At 45.1% G+C, this 20379-nt stretch overlaps 1 protein-coding gene across 1 annotated transcript in view; it reads right to left on the bottom strand.

Moving 5' to 3' along the window:
• Positions 1 to 14605, bottom strand: part of LOC142563599 (ipis-1-like) — an 86427-nt gene extending 71822 nt beyond the window's left edge. Inside the window, exons 1-3 of the mRNA XM_075674178.1 lie at positions 14537 to 14605; positions 11056 to 11281; positions 812 to 1082 (exon numbers count right to left, since the gene is read on the bottom strand). Of these exons, the coding sequence (XP_075530293.1) occupies positions 812 to 1082; positions 11056 to 11281; positions 14537 to 14574 (535 nt within the window). The 5' untranslated portion in view covers positions 14575 to 14605. The remainder of the gene's footprint in view (positions 1 to 811; positions 1083 to 11055; positions 11282 to 14536) is intronic.
• Between the last annotated feature and the right edge of the window lie 5774 nt (positions 14606 to 20379).

Genomic DNA, 20379 nt, shown 5'->3' with positions numbered 1-20379 from the left:
GCAAGGGCAAATGTGAAGCTTTGAACATATAGGACTTAACGCGTGTTCCCTCTCACTCGTGTTCCGTGCACTGCTTAATCCTCGCACCGCTTTTCTGCATCAGTAGCTCGTAAGTAATGAGTTTTTCGGGGTTTAGGCATACCGCATCATCAAGCGCAGTACAATACATAAGCAACCCTGCAATCGCACTGTTAGGCGCACTGTCTAACGCGGCGTCACAAAGCCACAGCGGAAAAGGAAAAAAAAAAGAACACACTGTTTTTAAATGCCAACAGAAGTACAAACAATACACGTACATGCGATTTAACCGCGCGCCAGTTGGTGGAACAGCAAAAGCTTCAGGTTAGACCGCATAGGTTTTCATGAGCCGTGGGTCAACTGCTGTGAAGATGCTTGTTTCGATGTCTTTAGACGTCGTACCCGCTCTGCAATTTATTCCAATAACGAATTACGGGACACTCATCGTCGGACACACATCCTCATTGCCGTTGGCGTCGCCGTGATGTTTGGCATATAGTTCGAGCGCGAAAACATCTTACGTAGCTACGCAAGATGTGATGCTTCATAATATAACCCTTGCGCGTTATGAGGGCGACATAATGTTCTTCGCAGTAATGTAGCGAGCACATACTTTTTAGAAACGAAACGCAAACAGGAGAGGCGGTGGCTCATGTCTTTGGACGAGATGCGCATTGAAGGTAGTAATCCTTTTTCGATTGATTTTTTTTTCTTTCTGCTAATTTTTGTGGTAACCCTGATTTGAAAGGACGCATTCTACTACAGGCCCCATGTGGCCCGCAAGGACACTCACCCTGGGGCAGAATCTCGGCGGGCTCGAAGGCGTTGGCGTAGAGGCGAGCGTAGTGGTCGATTCCCTGGCGACTCTCCTCGGCAGCCTTGGCGAAGTCCCAACTGAAGCGCTCCAGACGCAGAACCTCGCTCGCCTGCGTGTCCGGGTCGATGGTGCCCAATGTGTGTTCGTGGTGCACGTTGTTCAGGTAGCCCATGTCAAAGCGTCGCGTTATGTCGCTTCGACGCCGGTTCGGGATTTCGCGGTCACAGTTCTCGAAGTAGGAGCTCACCTGCGTTCGGTATTTCGTAAAGGAATGCGCTTATATTCAAGAACGTACTGTTAGAGAAAAGACGAATGTCAACTTCTTTTTGAAAGTAAATCAACTTTCAAACTTTAAGAACGGCAGTGTTGGGCATTACAAGAAAAATCGAGCCCCTACGACTATTCACCAGACCATGCATTTTCACCTATAGGACCCGCGTACAAGGTAATTGATTGCAGCCAGCTAAAGCTACGGAAAGCACAGGAAAATTTGCGGGTTATGTCTATTGAAATGCAGAAATAACAAGGAAAAGAGAAATAAAAATACGATAACCCAACCCAAGTCTTCCCTATTAGGCGTGCGATGTTCCTGTTTTCGAGCTAACGTGGCCGCCATCCTGCTGTCCATATTCTCGCGTACTTTTTTTAAATGCGTAAGAATGTCTATGCTTACCCAATGAGAAAGCCGTCCGTCTGTCCCTCCGTTCATCAGTCCCGTAAGACGACCACTTTCAAGATAGCTCCGCTAGCAGCTAGCGAATTCACCGTCTTGCTTGCTCTCGCTTCAAGCCCAACGAAGCAGCGCGAACACTGGGCTCACGCCGCACTCAGCCGCTTTCGCCGATCGCTTTCAAGGCACGATCCGCGCGGCGGTGCCGCCGCTCGAATGCATTTGGTCGCGGTTCATAATGGTTCGGCGAGGATGGATACGTCGATAAAGGCCGATAACGGCTTACACTGATCGGAACGTTATCAGCGCACCAGTTGCCGCCACCTGCAGTACCTTGCTTGCGTCGCCAATGCTCTTTGCAGCGCCGTCCGCACCAGCTCGCGTTTCATAAGACTGGTCAAGTTTCATAACACTGATAATGACACTAGGCTGCGTGGAGATAAGCAAATGGCACAATGCTTACGCATACTTAGACAACTTCCATAGGAGTTTCTCCGTATATTCTTTATTGCGACAAGAATTATATAGACACTCCAAGCGAATTTTCGCCGTCTTCATTGCCGTCGGAGTCACAGTAAGTTCAGCTATCATCATCATCAGCTGCCAGGTTAGGCCCACTGCAGGGCAAAGGCCTCTCCCATACTTCTCCAACTACCCTGGTCATGTACAAATTGTGGCCATGTTGTCCCTGCAAACTTCTTATTGTCATCCGCCCACCTAACTTTCTGTCGACCCTGCTACGCTTCCTTTCCTTGGAATCCAGTCCGTCTCCCTTAATGACCATCGGTTATCTTCCCTCCTCATTAGATGTCCTGCCCATGCCCATATCTTTTTCTTGATTTCGACTAAGATGTCATTAACTCGCGTTTCTTCCCTCACCCAATCTGCTCTTTTCTTATCCCTTAACGTTACACCCATCATTCTTCTTTCCATAGCTCGTTGCGTAGACATCAATTTAAGTAGAACCGATTTCGTAAGCCTCCAGGTTTCTGCCCCGAACTTGAGTACTGGTAAGACAAAGCTGTTATACACTTTTCTCTTGAGGGATTATGGCAACTTGCTGTTCATGATCTGAGAATGCCTGCCAAACGCACCCCAGTCCATTCTTATTCTTCTGTATATTTCTGTCTCATGATCCGGATGCGTGGTCACTACCTGACCTAAGTAGATTTATTCCCTTATTACTTCCAGTGCCTCGCTACCTATCGTGAACTACTGTTCTATTCCAAGACTGTTAAACATTAGTTTTCTGCAGATTAATTTTTAGACCCACCCTTCTGCTTTGCTTCTCCAGGTCAGTGAGCATGCATTGCAATTTGTTCCCTTAGTTACTAAGCAAGGCAATATCATCAGCGAATCGCAAATTACTAAGGTATTCTCCATTAACTCTTATCCCCAATCCTTCCCACTCCAGGTCTCTGAATACCTCCTGTAAACACGCTGTGAAAAGCATTGGAGAGATCGTATCTCCCTGCCTGACGCCTTTCGTTATTGGGATTTTGGTGCTTTCTTTATGGAGGACTACGGTGGCTGTGCAGCCGCTGTTGATATATTTCATTATTTTTACATATGGCTCGTCTACACCCTGATTCAGTAACGCCTCCATGACTGCTGAGGTTTCGACTGAATCAAACGCTTTTTCGTAATCAAAGGAAGCTATATATAAGGGTTGGTTATATTCCGCACATTTCTCTATCACCTGATTGATGGTCTGAATATGGCCTACTGTTGAGCAGCCTTTACGGAATTATGCCTGGTCCTTTGGTTGACAGAAGTCTAATGTGTTCCTCATTCTATTTGCGATTACCTTAGGAAATACTTTGTAGGCAACGGACAGTAAGCTGATCGGTCTATAATTTTTCAAGTCTTTGGCGTCCCCTTTCTTATGGATTAGGATTATGTTAGCGTTCTTCCAAGATTCCGGTACGCTCGAGGTCATGAGGCATTGCGTATACAGGGTGGCCAGTTCTTCAAGAACAATGTGCCAACCATCTTGCAACAAATCTGCTGTTATCTGATCCTCCCAGCTGCCTTCCCCCTTTGCGTAGCTCCCAAGGCGTTCTTTACTTCATGCGGGGTTACTTGTGGAATTGCAAATTAACTAGACTATTCTCTCTCCCATTATCGTCGTGTGTGCTACTATATGTTTAGGTATTTCTATACTTTCTGCCATGCAATTTTTTTCATGTCTTCATTCCCCGCAAAACTCAGTGCACACAAATACATTCAAGTGAGTATGCGAAAGAAATTACAACATTCTGCGGTTGCCAGTCATGCAGGAACTGAACTTTTTCAAGTTATAAAGGTTGTATATAAAGCCGAGCTTCTACACGCTGCACCCATTCCGGAACAGAACTCCGCGTTTTATGCACTTTTAGAAAAATTATTACAGCCTGTCTGGAATACTTGCGGACAAGTTTTCCGTCAACATCATTGTGGCGAAAAGTCAATCGAGATCTCCATTTACTGCGCAGGCCCAGTAACATTACTGCATGAAAAGTTGCACCATGATCATTTTGATCCTAGAAACCTTATACCATGCGCATCTAATGGCAGGTCTTTTATTAAGGCATGTCGGGGTAAATCACAGAAGAAGACGGCGTTCCAACAGTAAAGGAAAACGGGATCAGTCATCCCCGGCTTTTGACATAATAAACGGCTCATACCCTAAGGAACGAATAGGTGTTTCTGTAGCATACATGTTTTTACAGACAGCGTACTAGTAATCAAATTAAATAGAAATGTCTTCACACCAGATGGTACAAAGATTATTTTAACACGTTTTAGGACGTCTTTTTTATGACCTGCGGAGTACATAGAGTGATACAAAGCTACAGCGTAAACAGTACGTACAAAGACCTCATATAATGTCTGACGTGTTATCCGACTTAGATAAGCGTTACAAAAATGTGCAGTTAGAAACAGCCGGGAAAGAACAACATCTTTGTTATATTCATCTAGGGTTGCAGGCAAACATGCAGAAGAAGAAATGAATTCAGGTAGATCGCTACATAGGCGCATTCGACATACCGTCCGCACAAAGGAGTCCGAGTCATCCCGCGAAAACAAAAAAGCGATCGAGCTACTGTTTTACCAACAAGTGGGCCAAACCAAGCCCACCATTGCGGACGCGTCGAAAGGGGTTTGTCGCACTTGTCCGCTCACATGTGTACCCCCCATTGAACACGGCAGAAGCACGATGCTTCTTTTGAACGTTGGGACGCGAACAGTGTAATACTCGTAGCACATACCAAAGCTCGCTTAGGAGGAAGAGAATGCAAACTGTGACACGTGTGAATATTGACATGTCCCAGCCCTTCCACTTTTCTACTTGACCTCTTAGCTCTGCAGTTTGTGCAGAACTACGAAGTACGCTCAGTGTCGCCGTAGTACTGAAGAGGGAGTCCAAGGTACTTCACTGGTGTTGCTTCGCAGTTGATATTCAGACAAGCCCTTGACGTTACTGTCCACCGCCTACGCAAAAGAACTTGGGATTTATTCCAATTAACACCACTGCCGCTCAATAAACAGAAAATTTTAACCGTTTTTCTCGGTTTAGAATATGCTTTCGTGATTGCTGCAAAAGACAGCAATAACGTATGCATAAGCTAAAACTGGCCACAACATCGCCGCAATTAGCACATGACCGGGGTAGTTGGAGGAGTATCGGAGACGCCTTTGCCCTGCCGTGACCGTAACCAGGCTGATGATGATGAATCTAAAACTCCTACTTCATATAGGTTTTAAAGCTGTCATGCTTTTGCTTCTTAGTATACTGAGGAAGACAGTATACAAAGTGTCCCAGCTAACTTTAGACAGAGTTTACAACTGTGAAATGCCACGTGGCTACACAGAACAAAGGTAATGTTTGACGTCGCTTAGACATACTCGAACAATCTTTTATTCGGCCTAATTAGAATATTTGTCTTAATTAATTATGCAACCTCTCATATATTATACTTAGATGTAAAGTGTCAGTAAGAAAATCGTAGAACGACATGAAAAACTGCCGATGCAGCTTCCTGTTGCTCAATACGTGCTACATAGAAGTGTTTTTTCGAACGTGAAAGAAGCCCGCGAATACACGCAAAGTGCCTCGAGCGGCCAGTCGCGCGACAATTTTGCGTCGATTTCTTACTGGAACGTGGTTTCTAACCGGCTTAATAGAGAGTTTTAGCTCAGCGGGTTTACGTTTCGCTCCGCTCGCGGTCTCCACCGTTGCGCCAGCGGAGCGGCTCGCGAAAAAAGAATTTTAGCCCGGCGGATCACTCACCCGCTCGAGCGGAGAGAGCGGGGCGCTCTGCTTCCCCACCTAGTGGTCCGAATAGGAGTTACTGAGAAATGAATTTGAATTACGCTTGCTTTTATAATGCAAGAAATGTTGAATAAAGATATATTACATGTTCTCAGTACATTATTTGTTAATAATATACTGAGTACTAATGTACGGGTCAGCGCCGCAGTCGCCGTCGTCGATGCAGAACTGCCGGCGTTCATGTTCGCGGCTGCCATCTTGCATTTCCCATACACGCCCGCGCGCGCTTACGCACGCTCGCGCGCTGCGTATACCCTCCGCTGGGGAGTGCTTTCCAGCGGGCGTAAACGCTGCGCCGTAAAACCGCTGGCCGCCTCAGCGTAGTGCGCATGCGCAGTCGTGTCTCCGCTCGCCCGCTCCGCTCCGCTGGCCGTAAACCCGCTGGGCTAAAACTCTCTATTATTAATGGTTCTTTTCGTGAACTGGCTGTACGCCACTTTTTGTCCTTCGAGTATAACTTATCCAACGTTGACGTGTTCTAAAATTCTCATTGACACATCTAGAAGAACTTTATGGAATCTTTTTTTTTTTATTACTGCAACATTGCGACCTGCCCTTGCATTACATCACAGCATTCCAACAGACTCAATGTTTGGCAGAATTTTTTTTTTAATCCTGCATGTTTGGTGAAAATCTACTATTGCCTTTATTACTGTCTGTAATCTACCAGCTAATATTCTCGTGCTAATTTTGCAATCAACGTTAATTAGGTATATAGGCAGTGCGATGTTACCTCACGCAATTTAGCTTTGTCATCTGTCTTTGATATTAGAGAGTTTTAGTATAGCGTAAAGCAGCAAACGCAAAGAGTTAGCGTTAGCGTTAGCGTTAGCGTTGCGTGCACCACACTGCGCATGCGCTATACGTAAACGCTGCTGGAGCTCTTACGTACGTACGCTATTTTCAGGATTTAGCGTTGAACGCTAACGCACGCAAGGGGAGCCTTACGTACGGGAAGATGGCGGCGCCAGTCGAAGTGAGAGCGGCCCGCTTCGGATCTATCGAGTCGTCTGCCTGCACTGCTAGGCTCTATCCTTCCCCACTAATGCTCGTGTTCGCCTTAGATTTGTGTGATGATGCTTCGGCAGCGGTGCACAGGTGACAAATGGGCGTTGTTTGCGATATACGTCCTCGATTAGCCGGGCAGTAGGCTTAACTACAGGGTTTGCTAATGTTTGCTCATGTTTGCTGTATCCGCCTCGAGATGGCGCCCAAGTGTATTTCGCTCGTTCGCTTGGTGTAAAGCCGCATGTGAAGCCGATGCCTGTCATGTTTTCCGCGGCAAAACACAGTAGTGTGGTCGGTGCTGTGGTCACAATGCGTGTGCGTTTTACCAACGACGACGATATGAACCTCGTGAAGGAGGTTTTCGCCTTGAACCCATTCGGACGGACGTCAAGGTGGGCGTCCGTTGCAAAAAATTGGAAAGAAGTGGGAAATCCGCTTTCTGGAAGCGAAATTGCCGGCGAAACGTCCCCTCCGGTATAGCTTCGACGTTGAGTGGATCTTGAGGACACGTATAACCTGCGCGGTCGCTCTCATTCCCGAAGCATGAGGGCGTCTATGTCATCCCAACTTAAAAAGGACACGTAATATGAGTCCCACAGAACACTCGATCGCGGCATGCCAAGAATAATCGGTGTGTTTCGCGACTCTCGACAAAACAACGCTCAAACCAAACCCCTACATGCGTAATTAACGCAGCGACTGTGGCTTTCGATTAGCTTGACTTAGGGACACACTTGCGGATTCCGCATTGGATAAGCTCGACATTTCGTGTGGGTTTGGCTTTCCAGTACTTTGTGTTTTTACATCTAGATGGCACTGTATTTGTTTGCGTTAACATTAACGCTTTTCTCCGTTCCGCTATTCTAAAACACTACCTTGTGCCGCGCAGTGCAGTCTTTCTTTTGCGTTAGCGTTGCGTCGCACGCTAACTCTAACGCAAGGATTTTACGCTATACTAAAACTCTCTAATAAAATTGTAGATGAAGATTTATAAGAAAGTTGACATATGCTGAATGAACAGCCTCATTAAGGACTATGGCTCGTGAGTACAACGGCTTGTATGAGCGCTAGATCGCGTTTATACATATTGTACAAAAAAGCGCTTATTTCATGTGGTCCCGCAGACTGGCCAAGGTACAAATTCTAGTAGCAAGTAAGTAAGTGCTTTATTTTCCGATATACAACATACATTTGAATATGGACAGGTCTTGAGGAAAAAAGCTGCGCCCTAAAACCCATTGTATGGCAGCAGCAGGGGGAACGACAGTGCATGTGGGAATGATAACAATAAAGCAGAATGAGACGAATAAAATAACGCAAAAGAAACAAACACAAAGATTGATAAACCAAAGCAAGTTACTTAGCTTGTATATTAAGAAATCAGCAGTATGGAGAGAAAAAAAGCAACGACACTCAGATCAGCCACTCAGATCGGTCGTGCATACTAACACCAGATGATGTTGCAAAAGTAATATTGTGATAATAATAATTATACAGGCTAGTTAACGAAGACTGTAAAACATTGATATCATCTGCGATCAGTGTGTTAAGCAAGGCAGGCAGCGTATGAAGAATCATTTGCTTTCCATAATTAGTGCGCGGGTGCAATACGTACCAATATTCTGGAGATCGTGTTTGATAATCGCGTATGTTCTGTTTAAGGTTAGCTATGCAACGGATTCAACAATTATTCGATTTACACTCCCTAACGTATGCAAGGACTAACCTGTAAGTGTGTAAATTATGTATTGTGTACTTATGTATCACACACACACACACACACACACACACATTATATATATATATATATATATATATATATATAAATTGTGTATTTTCAGTTCTTAGAAAAGATGTTCACTTGAGGAGTCCCATGGTACATCACATATCACAGGGGGAATTTTTTTCTGAATGATGAATAATCTACCTATATTTGTGACAGGTGTCATACCCCAGACAAGGCAGCAGTAATACGGCAGCAAGCCAGCCTATATATATATATATATATATATATATATATATATATATATATATATATATATATATATATAGGCTGGCTTGCTGCAGTATTATTGCTGCCTTGTCTAGGGTATGACACCTGTCACAAATATATATATATATATATATATATATATATATATATATATATATAGGCGCGCACGGCGTGGTTTGCTTCTGCTATTATTCGATTCGTATTCGATTCGGTATCAAAAACTGCATATGCCGCAATCCCATACAGCAACAGATTGTCTTTCCTAATATGGGCGGCAGACGCCGCGCGCATCGTATTTGGGCAGCCGTCGTCTGCTAGGTGCCCAAGTAAGACTCTGTTAACCGCTGTCAGGGTACGCGTACAACTCCTGAGACTTGAATATGAAACACGATTCCGGCAGCTCCCGGACTGCCTGACGGAGCTTCCGAACCGGACAGAGAAAATCGAATGCGGAACAGACGTCTCAAGCAGTTAGACGTTCTTCAGGACAGATAAAGAGAGACTAACTATGACGTGCTCGCGTACGCTCAAACATCTTGAGTTTACTGTTGAACAGCTCCATATTTGGCGAAGTCCTCCTTGAGTACTACAGGAAAACGTTTGACCTATGATGGGATCGAACCTCTGTCTTCTACTAGAACAAACAATTGCGCCGCGATCGCGCGTACGGTGCTCTTCTCTCATGCCAAAGTAGCTCTCTGAAAGGTCATGCACGTGCGCCATGTTCCAATTTCTCGCACATTTCCCTTGTGACAGCTTACGGTTTGAGACTGTGTATTAGACTGTACTTCCTTCTGGATCGGTGCATATATTTCGGAACAGGAAGCTGATAGCTCGAACGTGGGCGAGTTGCGTCTACGTTGTCATGGCAATAAAAGTAGAATCCTCGCAGAATGGCAACTAGTGAAGTGCAGGACGGCAGTTTCGCGGAGATTCGCCTTGCGGAATCAAACGACGCGTCTTCATGCATTCTTATCGATTTGGAGCTGTACCCGTTCATCGAAGACTCTTAAGAAATTCCTAAACAGAATTTTTACGATATAAATCGACTTTTCTTTATCTCTATAGGGTTTTTTTTCAGAACATTCAGTTTCTTAAAGTGGCTATGGGTGTATCGAACGTGGCGTTATCGTAGAGGAGTTGTACGCCAAGGCAGGCATGCTTTCTAGGTGATAACGTCAGTTTCGGAGGACTAACAACAATTGGCTCATTATGCTCTTTATTGGAATGTTACCCGCCGTGGTTGCTCAGTGGCTATGGTGTTGGGCTGCTGAGCACGAGGTCGCGGGATCGAATCCCGCCCACGGCGGCCGCATTTCGATGGGGGCGAAATGCGAAAACACCCGTGTGCTTAGATTTAGGTGCACGCTAAAGAACCCCAGGTGGTCAAAATTTCCGGAGTCCTCCACTACGGCGTGCCTCATAATCAGAAAGTGGTTTTCGCACGTAAAACCCCAAATATTATATTATTATTTATTGGAATGTTGGGAGAAATTATTTAGGTGGCAGACAGTTTCACGAGGGATGCCATTTTTCTTAACCTAGAAAGTCACAGGTGATTCGTGATATTGATCGTTGAATTTATACCTTGTATTCAGGCATAGCCTTCTTAAGATCAGGGCTATATTCAAATCGAGGGCGCTGGCAACGGGCGAAATGTATATAGTCTGATAATGCATCACGCAGAAACGCAACGGGATGAAGTGCGTTTCGAAATTTGAGTGATGCCATGTCGCGGCAAATATCGATAGAGTAGTTCGTGACAGATGCTTCCCAGGCAAAACGTGCCGCATCAGTATCGGCCCTTTCTGGTTGGCCGTCGCTTTTTTTTTTCTTTCATGGGGCATTTCTCTCAAATATGATAACGGGGCTGTCTTTTCTGCGCTCCAGGCGAGCTCAGTTACGATAGTGCTTGGAGTGAGCGTTGAAATTCATGATGAACATATCCAATTCTCCGTGATTTTGAAGACTTAAAATATAGCGGTGCAATGACAAGTGACTGGCTGCAGTTATGTCATATAATGAAGCGTCCCTAAGGTGTTAATGAAACATTTTTTTAAGTAACTATAGGTAAATATTCTGCTTAATCTAAGATAATAAGCGGCAAAGTACGCCAGCTTCGCGGAGCAACTACCTTTCAGAAACCCCAATGGCGTTGTTTAAAAAAAAAAAGCCTACATAGCCTGAAGGACACCCTGCACAAAGCTGTACGACGCTGCACGGGAAGCGCGTACCCTCTGTCCTGGCGGGATGTACAGCGCCGCTGAAATCTGGGCGGCCGTCCTTCCCCGGGATCCGACCAGGAGCTCTTCGAGCGCGCTCGCGGCCGCGTACGGGGACAGGACCACGTTGGCCTCGCCGGGGTCGGAGCGCCGCAGCTCCCGCAGCAGGTCGATGCCCAGCTGCAGTACACCACGCGAGACGTACGCCTCAACGTCGGGCGTCAGCGGGGGAGGCAACCTGCAGCGGAGTGTGCTCAGCGTCTCGAACAAACTACGGAGCCCGCCAAGGGGGGAGCATAAGACGGAAATTGTAGTGAGCGAAATGCTACGGAAGTGCGCTTCCGTTCCCAGCTTGTCTCGTCTTCCTTCCACTTTCACTATACATATACTGCCGCAAAAGAACTCAATAATAGTTCGGCATAGCATGTTTCTTGTTTTCCGTTCCCTGTATTTAGAACAGATGTAAAGGTGTGTGAATTAATGAACAGTCTGTGGCGCGGGTGGCTTAACGCATTATGGCCTTTTTAACTCTGTCTTGTGACTGACCGCGCCGCGGTAGTGCAGTGAACAAAGCGTTCCGCTGCTCTTCACGAGGTCATAGGTTCGACTGTCGGCCGTGGCAGCCGCATCATGATGGCGACGGAAAGCAAAAATGATTGGGTACTTAGATAAAACACTGCGCTACCGAACGTAAAGTGATCAAAATAATTACGGTGCGCATCATTGCCCCCGTCTTATACGTTGAGACGCTAATGTCCTGGAATCAAGCTTTCGTGTTTGACTGTAAGTGCAGGCTGTGAAAAGTGACTCCAGGCGCACGTAATCCTTGTGGTAATGTAACAAGATTTATTAGCAATTTTAACGATGCCCATCAACAATTCTGGAGCATACTGCAGCCGTATTTTTCTTCTTTGTCAGGTATAGACGCAGCTTGTGACATCACAAGGGACGTAGCCACACTACCCGCCGCTCTAGCACAGTCGATACAGCGTTGTGCTACTGATCTCGATGGCGTGGGATTGATCTCGTTCACGGCTGTGGCATTGCGATTGCGTAGAAATGCAAAATACGCGTGTGTAATTAGGTCCAGGTGCAGGTCAACGAGACCGATGCGGTGAAAAGTAATTGGAAGTAACCCACTGCGTTCTGCTCTATATATTAAGGTCGCGGTCTTGGCACCTACGACCACGTAATGTAGTGGTTTATTAACATATTCCCTTTGCTGAAGTTCGCGGTGAAGTCGTCTCAACCATGGCACATCAGCTCCCATCACCACAACCACCTATACGCTCTTTACCTACAGCATACGTTTCGACTACCATAGCAAGGATGCACCTAACAGCGACCTGCAATTAATCTATTATGTGAGCATATGTTATCATATGCCTGGAAACTTTCTCATCCTATTACACAATCTAATTCTTTGCTGTATCCGACTGCAGTTCTCTTCATTCGGCATGCAGCTTCGTTCGTCTTCTTGGTCTAGTTACTAACCTTAAGCTATCCCTTTTGTTTATGCTCCCCGTTTCACTATTAATCTTATTTCACCTATGTACTTTTCATAAGATTTTCGAACCAATCCTTCAGTATAGACTTGGTGTATGGATTGCGTACTAAATAATATTAAGCTGCCACTCATCGCACAGAAGATTGTGAAAGGCTGTACACAGCAATTTATTAGTTCGGTAGATATAAGGTCCGTAGATATCCTAATCCCTTTTTATCGCATCTCCAAGTGCTTGGAGCATTAACTGCCACTCCGAAGCTCATGTTTCGTTTTCATGCCACTGAACGTTGTTTTTTTTTTTCCATCTGCACCATATTATTCACACTTAATGTTTAACAGCGCAGTTTCAGATTCTCTTTCATATGTTACCGGTCATTCGGCTAACTAATAGAATTACAAAGCTTTTTGGGATGCACTAATTCATGTCGCCTGTTGCCGTGGTTTCAACGTCTATAGTTTGAACTTCAGAGACAAGAAGCAAATTTTAACAGAAAATCAGGACCACACAGTTAGGGCTAAAGCGTAATAACAATTGCGTGACGTTAGATGCAGGAAGACAACAGCATGGGTTGGAAAGCAAATGCTTGTAGCTGTTATTGTAGTCGGGGTTAAGAAGGGGAGCCTGGTAAATTTTGTAACGCGTACAGCAAATTACCGGTGACCCATTGGATTAAAATAATGTGCAAAAACGTTCAGGAAACGTATTAAATGGCGATAGGTGATTGGTGTATTTAGTAAGACTAGGGGATTTGATGGCGTTACCGAATTTATCGAAAGAAAATGGTGTCAGGGCAAGCTGCCTTACGTATGAACAGTTCAGGCATATTCAACCATAATGTAGGTTGTGTTTTCGATAAATAGCCTCAGAATCACACCAACTCTGTTCTGAAAAAAAGCCTAACAACATTAAATAATTCCTGCAAGAGGACAGTTTAGCTCATGGTAGCAGTGTTCCATTGCAGCGTAATGAATGCGAAATTTTCTTATGGCCTTTAGCAGTGGCCATCAGTGGTTCATGACTAAAAAGGAAGTTGTTGCTGTTGAAGAGAAACATTTCTCTGTAAGTTTTTGATAGATTGTTACAATTTAATTCAACAAAAGCTTTTGAGAAACTACAACAAATGAGAAAATATGAACACAAACTCATATGTTCGCCACAACCTAAATCTTAACCTAAACATGCTATCGTGATCTTGCAAAATGCATCCATTCACTATTAAAAAGAGTTGCACCTTGTATATTAGTTTAGAGTTAGTTGAAGTCACTACTTTTGTACCACATCGCTACTACCGTGAAAGGGGGACGGGAGGGGTCCGCATCACAACATTGACTTCAGAGCATGCAAGGATTTATATTGTAATATTTGCATTCCAAGTGTCTCGACCGGCACTCTTAGTATTGCCATTCTGCTCTATATGGCAACCCCTCGTTCGCACCGGTTCCTTCTGCAGTTTTGCCACGAGCAAACTTTTCTTCTGCCTCTCTCCGCAAGTATTTACGAATTACAGTAACGTTATGAGCTTCCGATGTGCCAATATTTGAATTTTATGGCATCAATGCAATTTTGTCTTTGCAGCTTTTTTGTGATGACTATCCGATCTTTTCTCTGCTAAAATTTACCAACTGTAAAGAAAAAAAAGAACTGGGTCGAAATTAAATTTGCAGCTCCCTAAAATAGACGGTATTTTCAAATCTGATATACGAAGCAAAATGAGACGATCTCGTTTTTCCTAGTGCTAGTTGAAAGCAGCTCTTTCCTGTACAGACGTGGACGAGCAGAGAAAACTAATTTATTTGGTCAGGCAGATTGCGACAGCAAATGGGGTCCTGGCTCATGACCTTGGGGCTAACAATCTGAGGAGCAAGCGAATTCCTACTACGGTTGCTAAGGCTCTGCTTCGCACGTAGTCGACTCGAGAGGACGCGTGGTGAGCCGCCTTCCAATTACGCAAACGTGCGCATTGAGAGCCAACATGCAGCGCTCACCATCCCGTGCTGAATCGGCTCCCGTCGTCTGGTACCATGATGGCGACGCTAGGCGTACTGCAAGAGGTGTTCGTTGGTGCACCATCACGTTCGGCGTGATGACACCGTCCGTGCACTGAGGATCGGGTGTCGGGAAGTCCGCGTGTCGGCTCTGCCTGTGTCCCATACTTCTCCGGTCGCCAGTTCCCAACCTTAGCCTGCTTCGATCTTCTTCTATTTCTTCTTCGGCCACCCCGAGAGGAGTTTCACCATTTTCCACCTCTTTCATTTTGTTATATGGGGAATTATCCATGCTGATCCAAGCGCAGGTGAAGAAATTGAACCATTTTGCCTTCACAAAAAGTACGACAATGAATTAGTTTTTGATGACCTTCGCGTTTTCATAATTTCCCTCGTGTTCTATAGCTTAAAGTCCATGGCGCGCTCTCTTGAAGAAATTCGGCGGACGAACACGGTTACACAGACAAAAATCTTGGCTTCCAGTGCACACTTTCACCCGAAATTATGAGTTTGAAGTTGGTGCCTCTGAGGCCACAGTGACCATTGGCTTGTGGGGGCCAAGATGTGCGCAGCAGCTGCTCTGTCGTCTGCTTCACTATATCACGAAACAGTGTGCTCTCTGAGCGACGCACTCCTTTCACACACCAGACAACCCCTGCGGCAACCATCTCGGGGTGACCGCCGAAACGCACGTGCGGGCACGGAACCATCCGTGAAGCACTCGCACTGAGCGCGCAGAACGCTACTCTGTACGGAGGAAGAAAATGATTAGAAGTGAGCACGGCGCCACACGATTCGGCTCGACGCACGTGTCGGCTCAACACATGATCGTCGCGTCAGAGCATGCGATAGGCTTTAGGACTTCCGCTCCGCAGGAAGAGCTACGACAGGACAGCCGAATAAGGGCGCATCAGTTAGAATATACCGAGAACCAAGGATTACTGGCCAATAATTACACTGAGTCTCAGATTTCACATGTTGGGCTGATACAGAGAGGACGGCGAAAAGCGGTGGCAATGGCTTCCCGTACACTTCGCTTGCCAAAGCTGGCTGCGTCGCGTCTCACCTAGTTTATTCCCTTCCTCCGCCAAACATTACTTCGCCCACCGTCCGGGTTTCAAGGCTGCTGTACGCATAGCCTGCCATATTAAAAAGGAAAAAAGATGAACACAAAGTTTTCAAAACACCAAAGGAGCTCAAATTGAGACTGAATTGAATTGAATTGAATTTTTATTCTCCTTGAACAAATACACAAGGAAGGAGTAGCCACAAAAAGCTACTGAGATTAGTAGCTTGACGAGGTGGCAGCCCCTTTACACAGCAGCAGTAGTTATGAAACAATTTTCATACAAATGACTGCTTTCATACAGATGTACGGACAATGATTGCACAATGGAACATAAGCATTTTGCAAAATATGTATAAGATACAAAAATTTGATGTCCACGCTTTTATTTAGAAATGATTTGTGCAAGCCAGGGTGAGTCTCAAAAAAAAAAATATATATATATATATATATATATATATATATATATATATATATATATATATATATATATATATATATATATATAATACTGACCAATTGATCTTTCAATCTGCCTTCGAGGCGGTCTTGAACGCCGCGCCGTTCTGGTTCTCGTGATGTTCTAAATGTATCGTATAACCTTGTAAGGGAGTTGGATTGGCCAAGAACAGGGTAGCTCTAAATGAAATATCGAAAAACACTCTTTAGGTGAAACAAGCCGTTCTTCAATGTGTAAGTATTTCATACTCCTTTTTTTGTGTACATATATTCCTATTAGCTATCCTCTCTCTTACAAGGTTTGCATCCCTCCTCGCGCCATCTTGCCAGCTACCTTTGCTTCTAGGCTCCCTGTGGAGGTCTCTTTTTCAACACATAAACAATAATCGCAGCCACACTAATAATACGGTAGTAATATTAATAGCAGTAGTCGCCCTTTCGCTCGAAAGGAGAATCGTTGATAGCGAGAGCCAAGCATAAGAAAACAAGGGAAGGATCAACGTGTGTAGGTTAACTTTACAGCCCTTTGCATAAAATTATGCACAGAAGAGTGTATTACTGACATCGCGTGAATTCCACCCAATGTTCTGGACAACGTTTTGTCCAGGAAATTGAAATGTTCAGACAAAAAGGGTGAGGGGGGCGTCTTTTGCGTAATGCGTGCACAAACTGCCCCCCCCCCCAAAAAAAAAAATTCCGGAGTGCTCGAAGGCGTCATGGGTCATCTTGCGCTGTTTCCCAGTGCCCCGGCGAAAATCTATCAATCAGAAGAAGGGAAGCCGAGGGGCCAATTTTTCTATCTCACAACCACGTGAAGCCAACATATAATAAAGCAACGCGTGCAGGAAATTATCTGTAGTTTTGAATGGATGTGTGGAAGCGACAAGCTTTAAAGGAAATGAAAGTGAAGGAAAAACAACTTGGCTGCCAAAGGGGGGGGGGGGGGTACTTTTATGTATTATGCGTGGCTCCATAAAAATTTTCTGGCCTAATTCGGAGCGATACAGATAATGACTGATTACTCTGTTTCGCATATTTTCTTGCATTATGCGAGCTTTATAGTAGCTTTCTGGGTTTCCTGCATGAACTAGACAAGGAACTTTCTTTACGTTCGGTTTAAGTTACCCGCAGATTATGGATAATGTCAAGGCAAAGTAGAAAACGTGAGTTCTAATTACGGCCTTAGCGGCAGATATACTTAAGCAAACGATCCGCAACGTGAGAAGTGTTTGTGACGAACGACGCAAAATTTATTCGGGTGCCCTGGGAGAATGTTGAAGGCAACCGAGATAAAATGAGGCGAATATAGGAGGTAATAAAATGGCCAATACGTAGAAAGTGAAATGCGTGTGGATACAATAGAAAATTTCCGTGAAACGTCCTAATAAAGCACTCGAAAGCTTTATAGAGGGAGAAGGTTTGAAAAAGGCAGGTTTTTTGTTACCAACGTTTTAATGTGTGTCGTTTATTTCAGGCACCTGAGATCCTAAAACTAGTTGAAGAAAACAGCTTCAGTTGAAATTCGGCTATGTACTAGAAGTGTAATGTTTTTTTTTCCATATTGGAAATGTTATGAGGAAGAACTCTTGGTCAAGAAGTAGCTTAGGTTAAATGTCGAATTCTTTTGTTTTTGCCAAAAGGAAACTACTAAAAAAAAACACCACGCGATGATTTCTCGCGCAACGCGTGTGTCGGTTACACGCGGTGTTGTAGAAGAAGAGGGAGAAGAAGAAGACCGTATCTACTTGGACGCTTCTTGCTTTGAGGTCTCTTCCGAAGAGCGCTAGCCGGTGAGTGAGACGACGGGGTTTTTTGTTGAAACTTGGCCAGAGGAGTCCTAACTATGCATTCTACGAAAAGAGTAGTCCGTAACTGACTATGTCCAAATGTCTGAATACACATCTGTCAGATCTATGCCGGCTTCCTTATCATTTCGTGCGCTTGGGCATTGCGAGACACAAAGTTCATCATCGTCAGCGTCAGCTTATCTATGTTCACTGCCATACAATAGCCTCGAGTGCCTCTCAAGTGCTTATATAAAAGTCGATTAACTAATGTTTTCTCATTCGTATTCGTAATTTGCTAACTCACGCTATGTGCGCCAATGTACGCCCGCCTCTGCTTGTAAGTCCTCTACAAAAATACCACTTTTGCAAGGTTCATAGTCGTTAAAATCGATGTAACATCTAAAACACATACACACACACGCACACGCGCACACAGACACACAGATCCTGTGCATATGGCTCGAAATCGTCTTGTTATCTCTTAGGCTAGTTCTCAGCCACTACTGTCTTGATTCTTTTTTCCCACGTTAGTGAGAAAGGAAATTTTTTCTGGGTGTTAGAGTATTGTGAAGACAACCAGGCATATCAGCTCAGTCCTACATTTGCGACATTTGGGATAAATTTAGCCAGTGAAATATGGTAGCTTCGTATACAGCGTAAATTTTATACAGCTTTGACTGCTTTAGGAAACTTTATTTTCTGGATGATCAATGCTCCATAACCAGGATAACTAAGTACACGCAGCTTTTTTAGCTAAACTTCTGGGTGATGTTCGCTTCAATTTCCTGCAGAAGGAGCATTTTCCAGTGGGTTCAGTTTAACACTCCATTTAGCCTGCATTACTTGATCAATTCATAGTGCGAAATGCGAAAACACCCGTGTGCTTAGATTTAGGTGCACGTTAAAGAACCCCAGGTGGTCAAAATTTCCGGAGTCCTCCACTACGGCGTGCCTCATAATCAGAAAGTGGTTTTGGCACGTAAAACCCCAAATATTATTAATTCATAGTAAAGGCGTCATCACCGAGTCCCCGCTTGCGGGAAAGACGCGTACCACCGCGGTTACAGATGGCGCCACGGTTCCCGGCTGCAGCAAACTCGTTAATGTTTCCGTGCACTATTTCTGTACAGCATGTTAGCGATAATCAGCCGGTTGTTTAGGTGGCTGTTGACGCCGGAGTCAGTACACAAAAGTTCGGCAGCCTGCTACACTCCTGTAGCACGTGAAGGCCGAAGCCTGCTGCTCACTTGGTAATTCGCGGTCTCTCATCCTAGCGTTGCTGCTTCAGCAGTCCGTCGTCTTCGGCTCGTTTTCGACGCTCGGCTGCGGCTTCGCGCACTCGCATGGCGGGGTCAGACTCGCACCAGCGAAGTTTCTCATCGACTTTACGTAGCATGCTGTCTGCAGGGGATGGAAACGTGTGCTGTTCTGTGTTGTATGGGTGATTTCAATAAATATGTGCACTGTTCGTTTCACTTTGCTGAGCGCTTGTAGCCTCTGCATTTCGAGAGCGATGAGCAATTGCATGTTTTGCTCGCTTACAGTGGTGTGAGCCATTGCTTATGATCATAGTTTTTGTGCCGTTGGAGCGGACGACGCGTTTTTTTCGACGCCATCGAGGGTATTGGCCACTTAAAGCTGTCGCCTTAATGAGGCGACCGCAGTTGTTTTGTAGTTTGTGAAAGGTTTGGGGCAGTTTTCTTGGCTCGGCTTCGGGTATTAAGCTTGTGAGAAATCCGGTTGGAAGCAGGATATAATGTGCGATTTGAAGCAAACATTCCTTTCGCTCTGTTCTATTCTTATCATCCACCGTTCACGTCTGGCCAACCTCGGTGATACCCTGGGCGCGCACGCTTTCTGAAACTGTATGTAACATTACATATATATAACGAATGAATCCTTGTGTTTTACGTGCCATAAACACGATTTCATTCAGGAGCAAGCCATAGTTGGCTAATATGGATTAATCTTGAGCACCAGCGGATCTATAACGCGCACCCTATGCACGAGACACGGGAGATGTTTTTGCGTTTCGCTCTATCGAAATGCGGCCACCGCAGCCGCAACATGATCTCGCGATCTGGTGTTTAGCAGCGCGACACCATAGCCGCCTGGCGGACAAAAACTGTGGACAAAAACAGTTTACGCACCACGGGATCTCGGGAAGTGTTCAATTCCCGAGCGGCCTGTAGCAATAGCCAGTAAAAGTGTATACTTCCATTTTGTTACCATAATCTAGCTTCCCGAACTGCAAACACCAGACTGCGTCGCGAGGGTGCAGATATATTCAGTTTTTTCCCAAATTTCATGGTTGCTGATATCTTTTCGTTAACCGTTACTGAACGTAACGAATACATGTTGTGCTACTATCTATGCTACTGCCGCATGCAACCTAAGAAACCACTTGCCTTGCGCTGTTATTTTTGTGTAGAGGAGCAAAGTCACGAATGCGCAGATGGCGAACAAATGGCGCGGTTGTCGCGCCATGAACGACGCAGTCGGAGTTAAATTTATGCTCTCTCTTGGCGGTA

Source organism: Dermacentor variabilis, chromosome 11, assembly GCF_050947875.1.
Source record: "Dermacentor variabilis isolate Ectoservices chromosome 11, ASM5094787v1, whole genome shotgun sequence".
NCBI lineage: Eukaryota > Metazoa > Arthropoda > Arachnida > Ixodida > Ixodidae > Dermacentor > Dermacentor variabilis.
The sequence above is the reverse complement of the archived record's forward strand: the minus strand, read 5'-3'. Positions and strand labels throughout refer to the sequence as shown.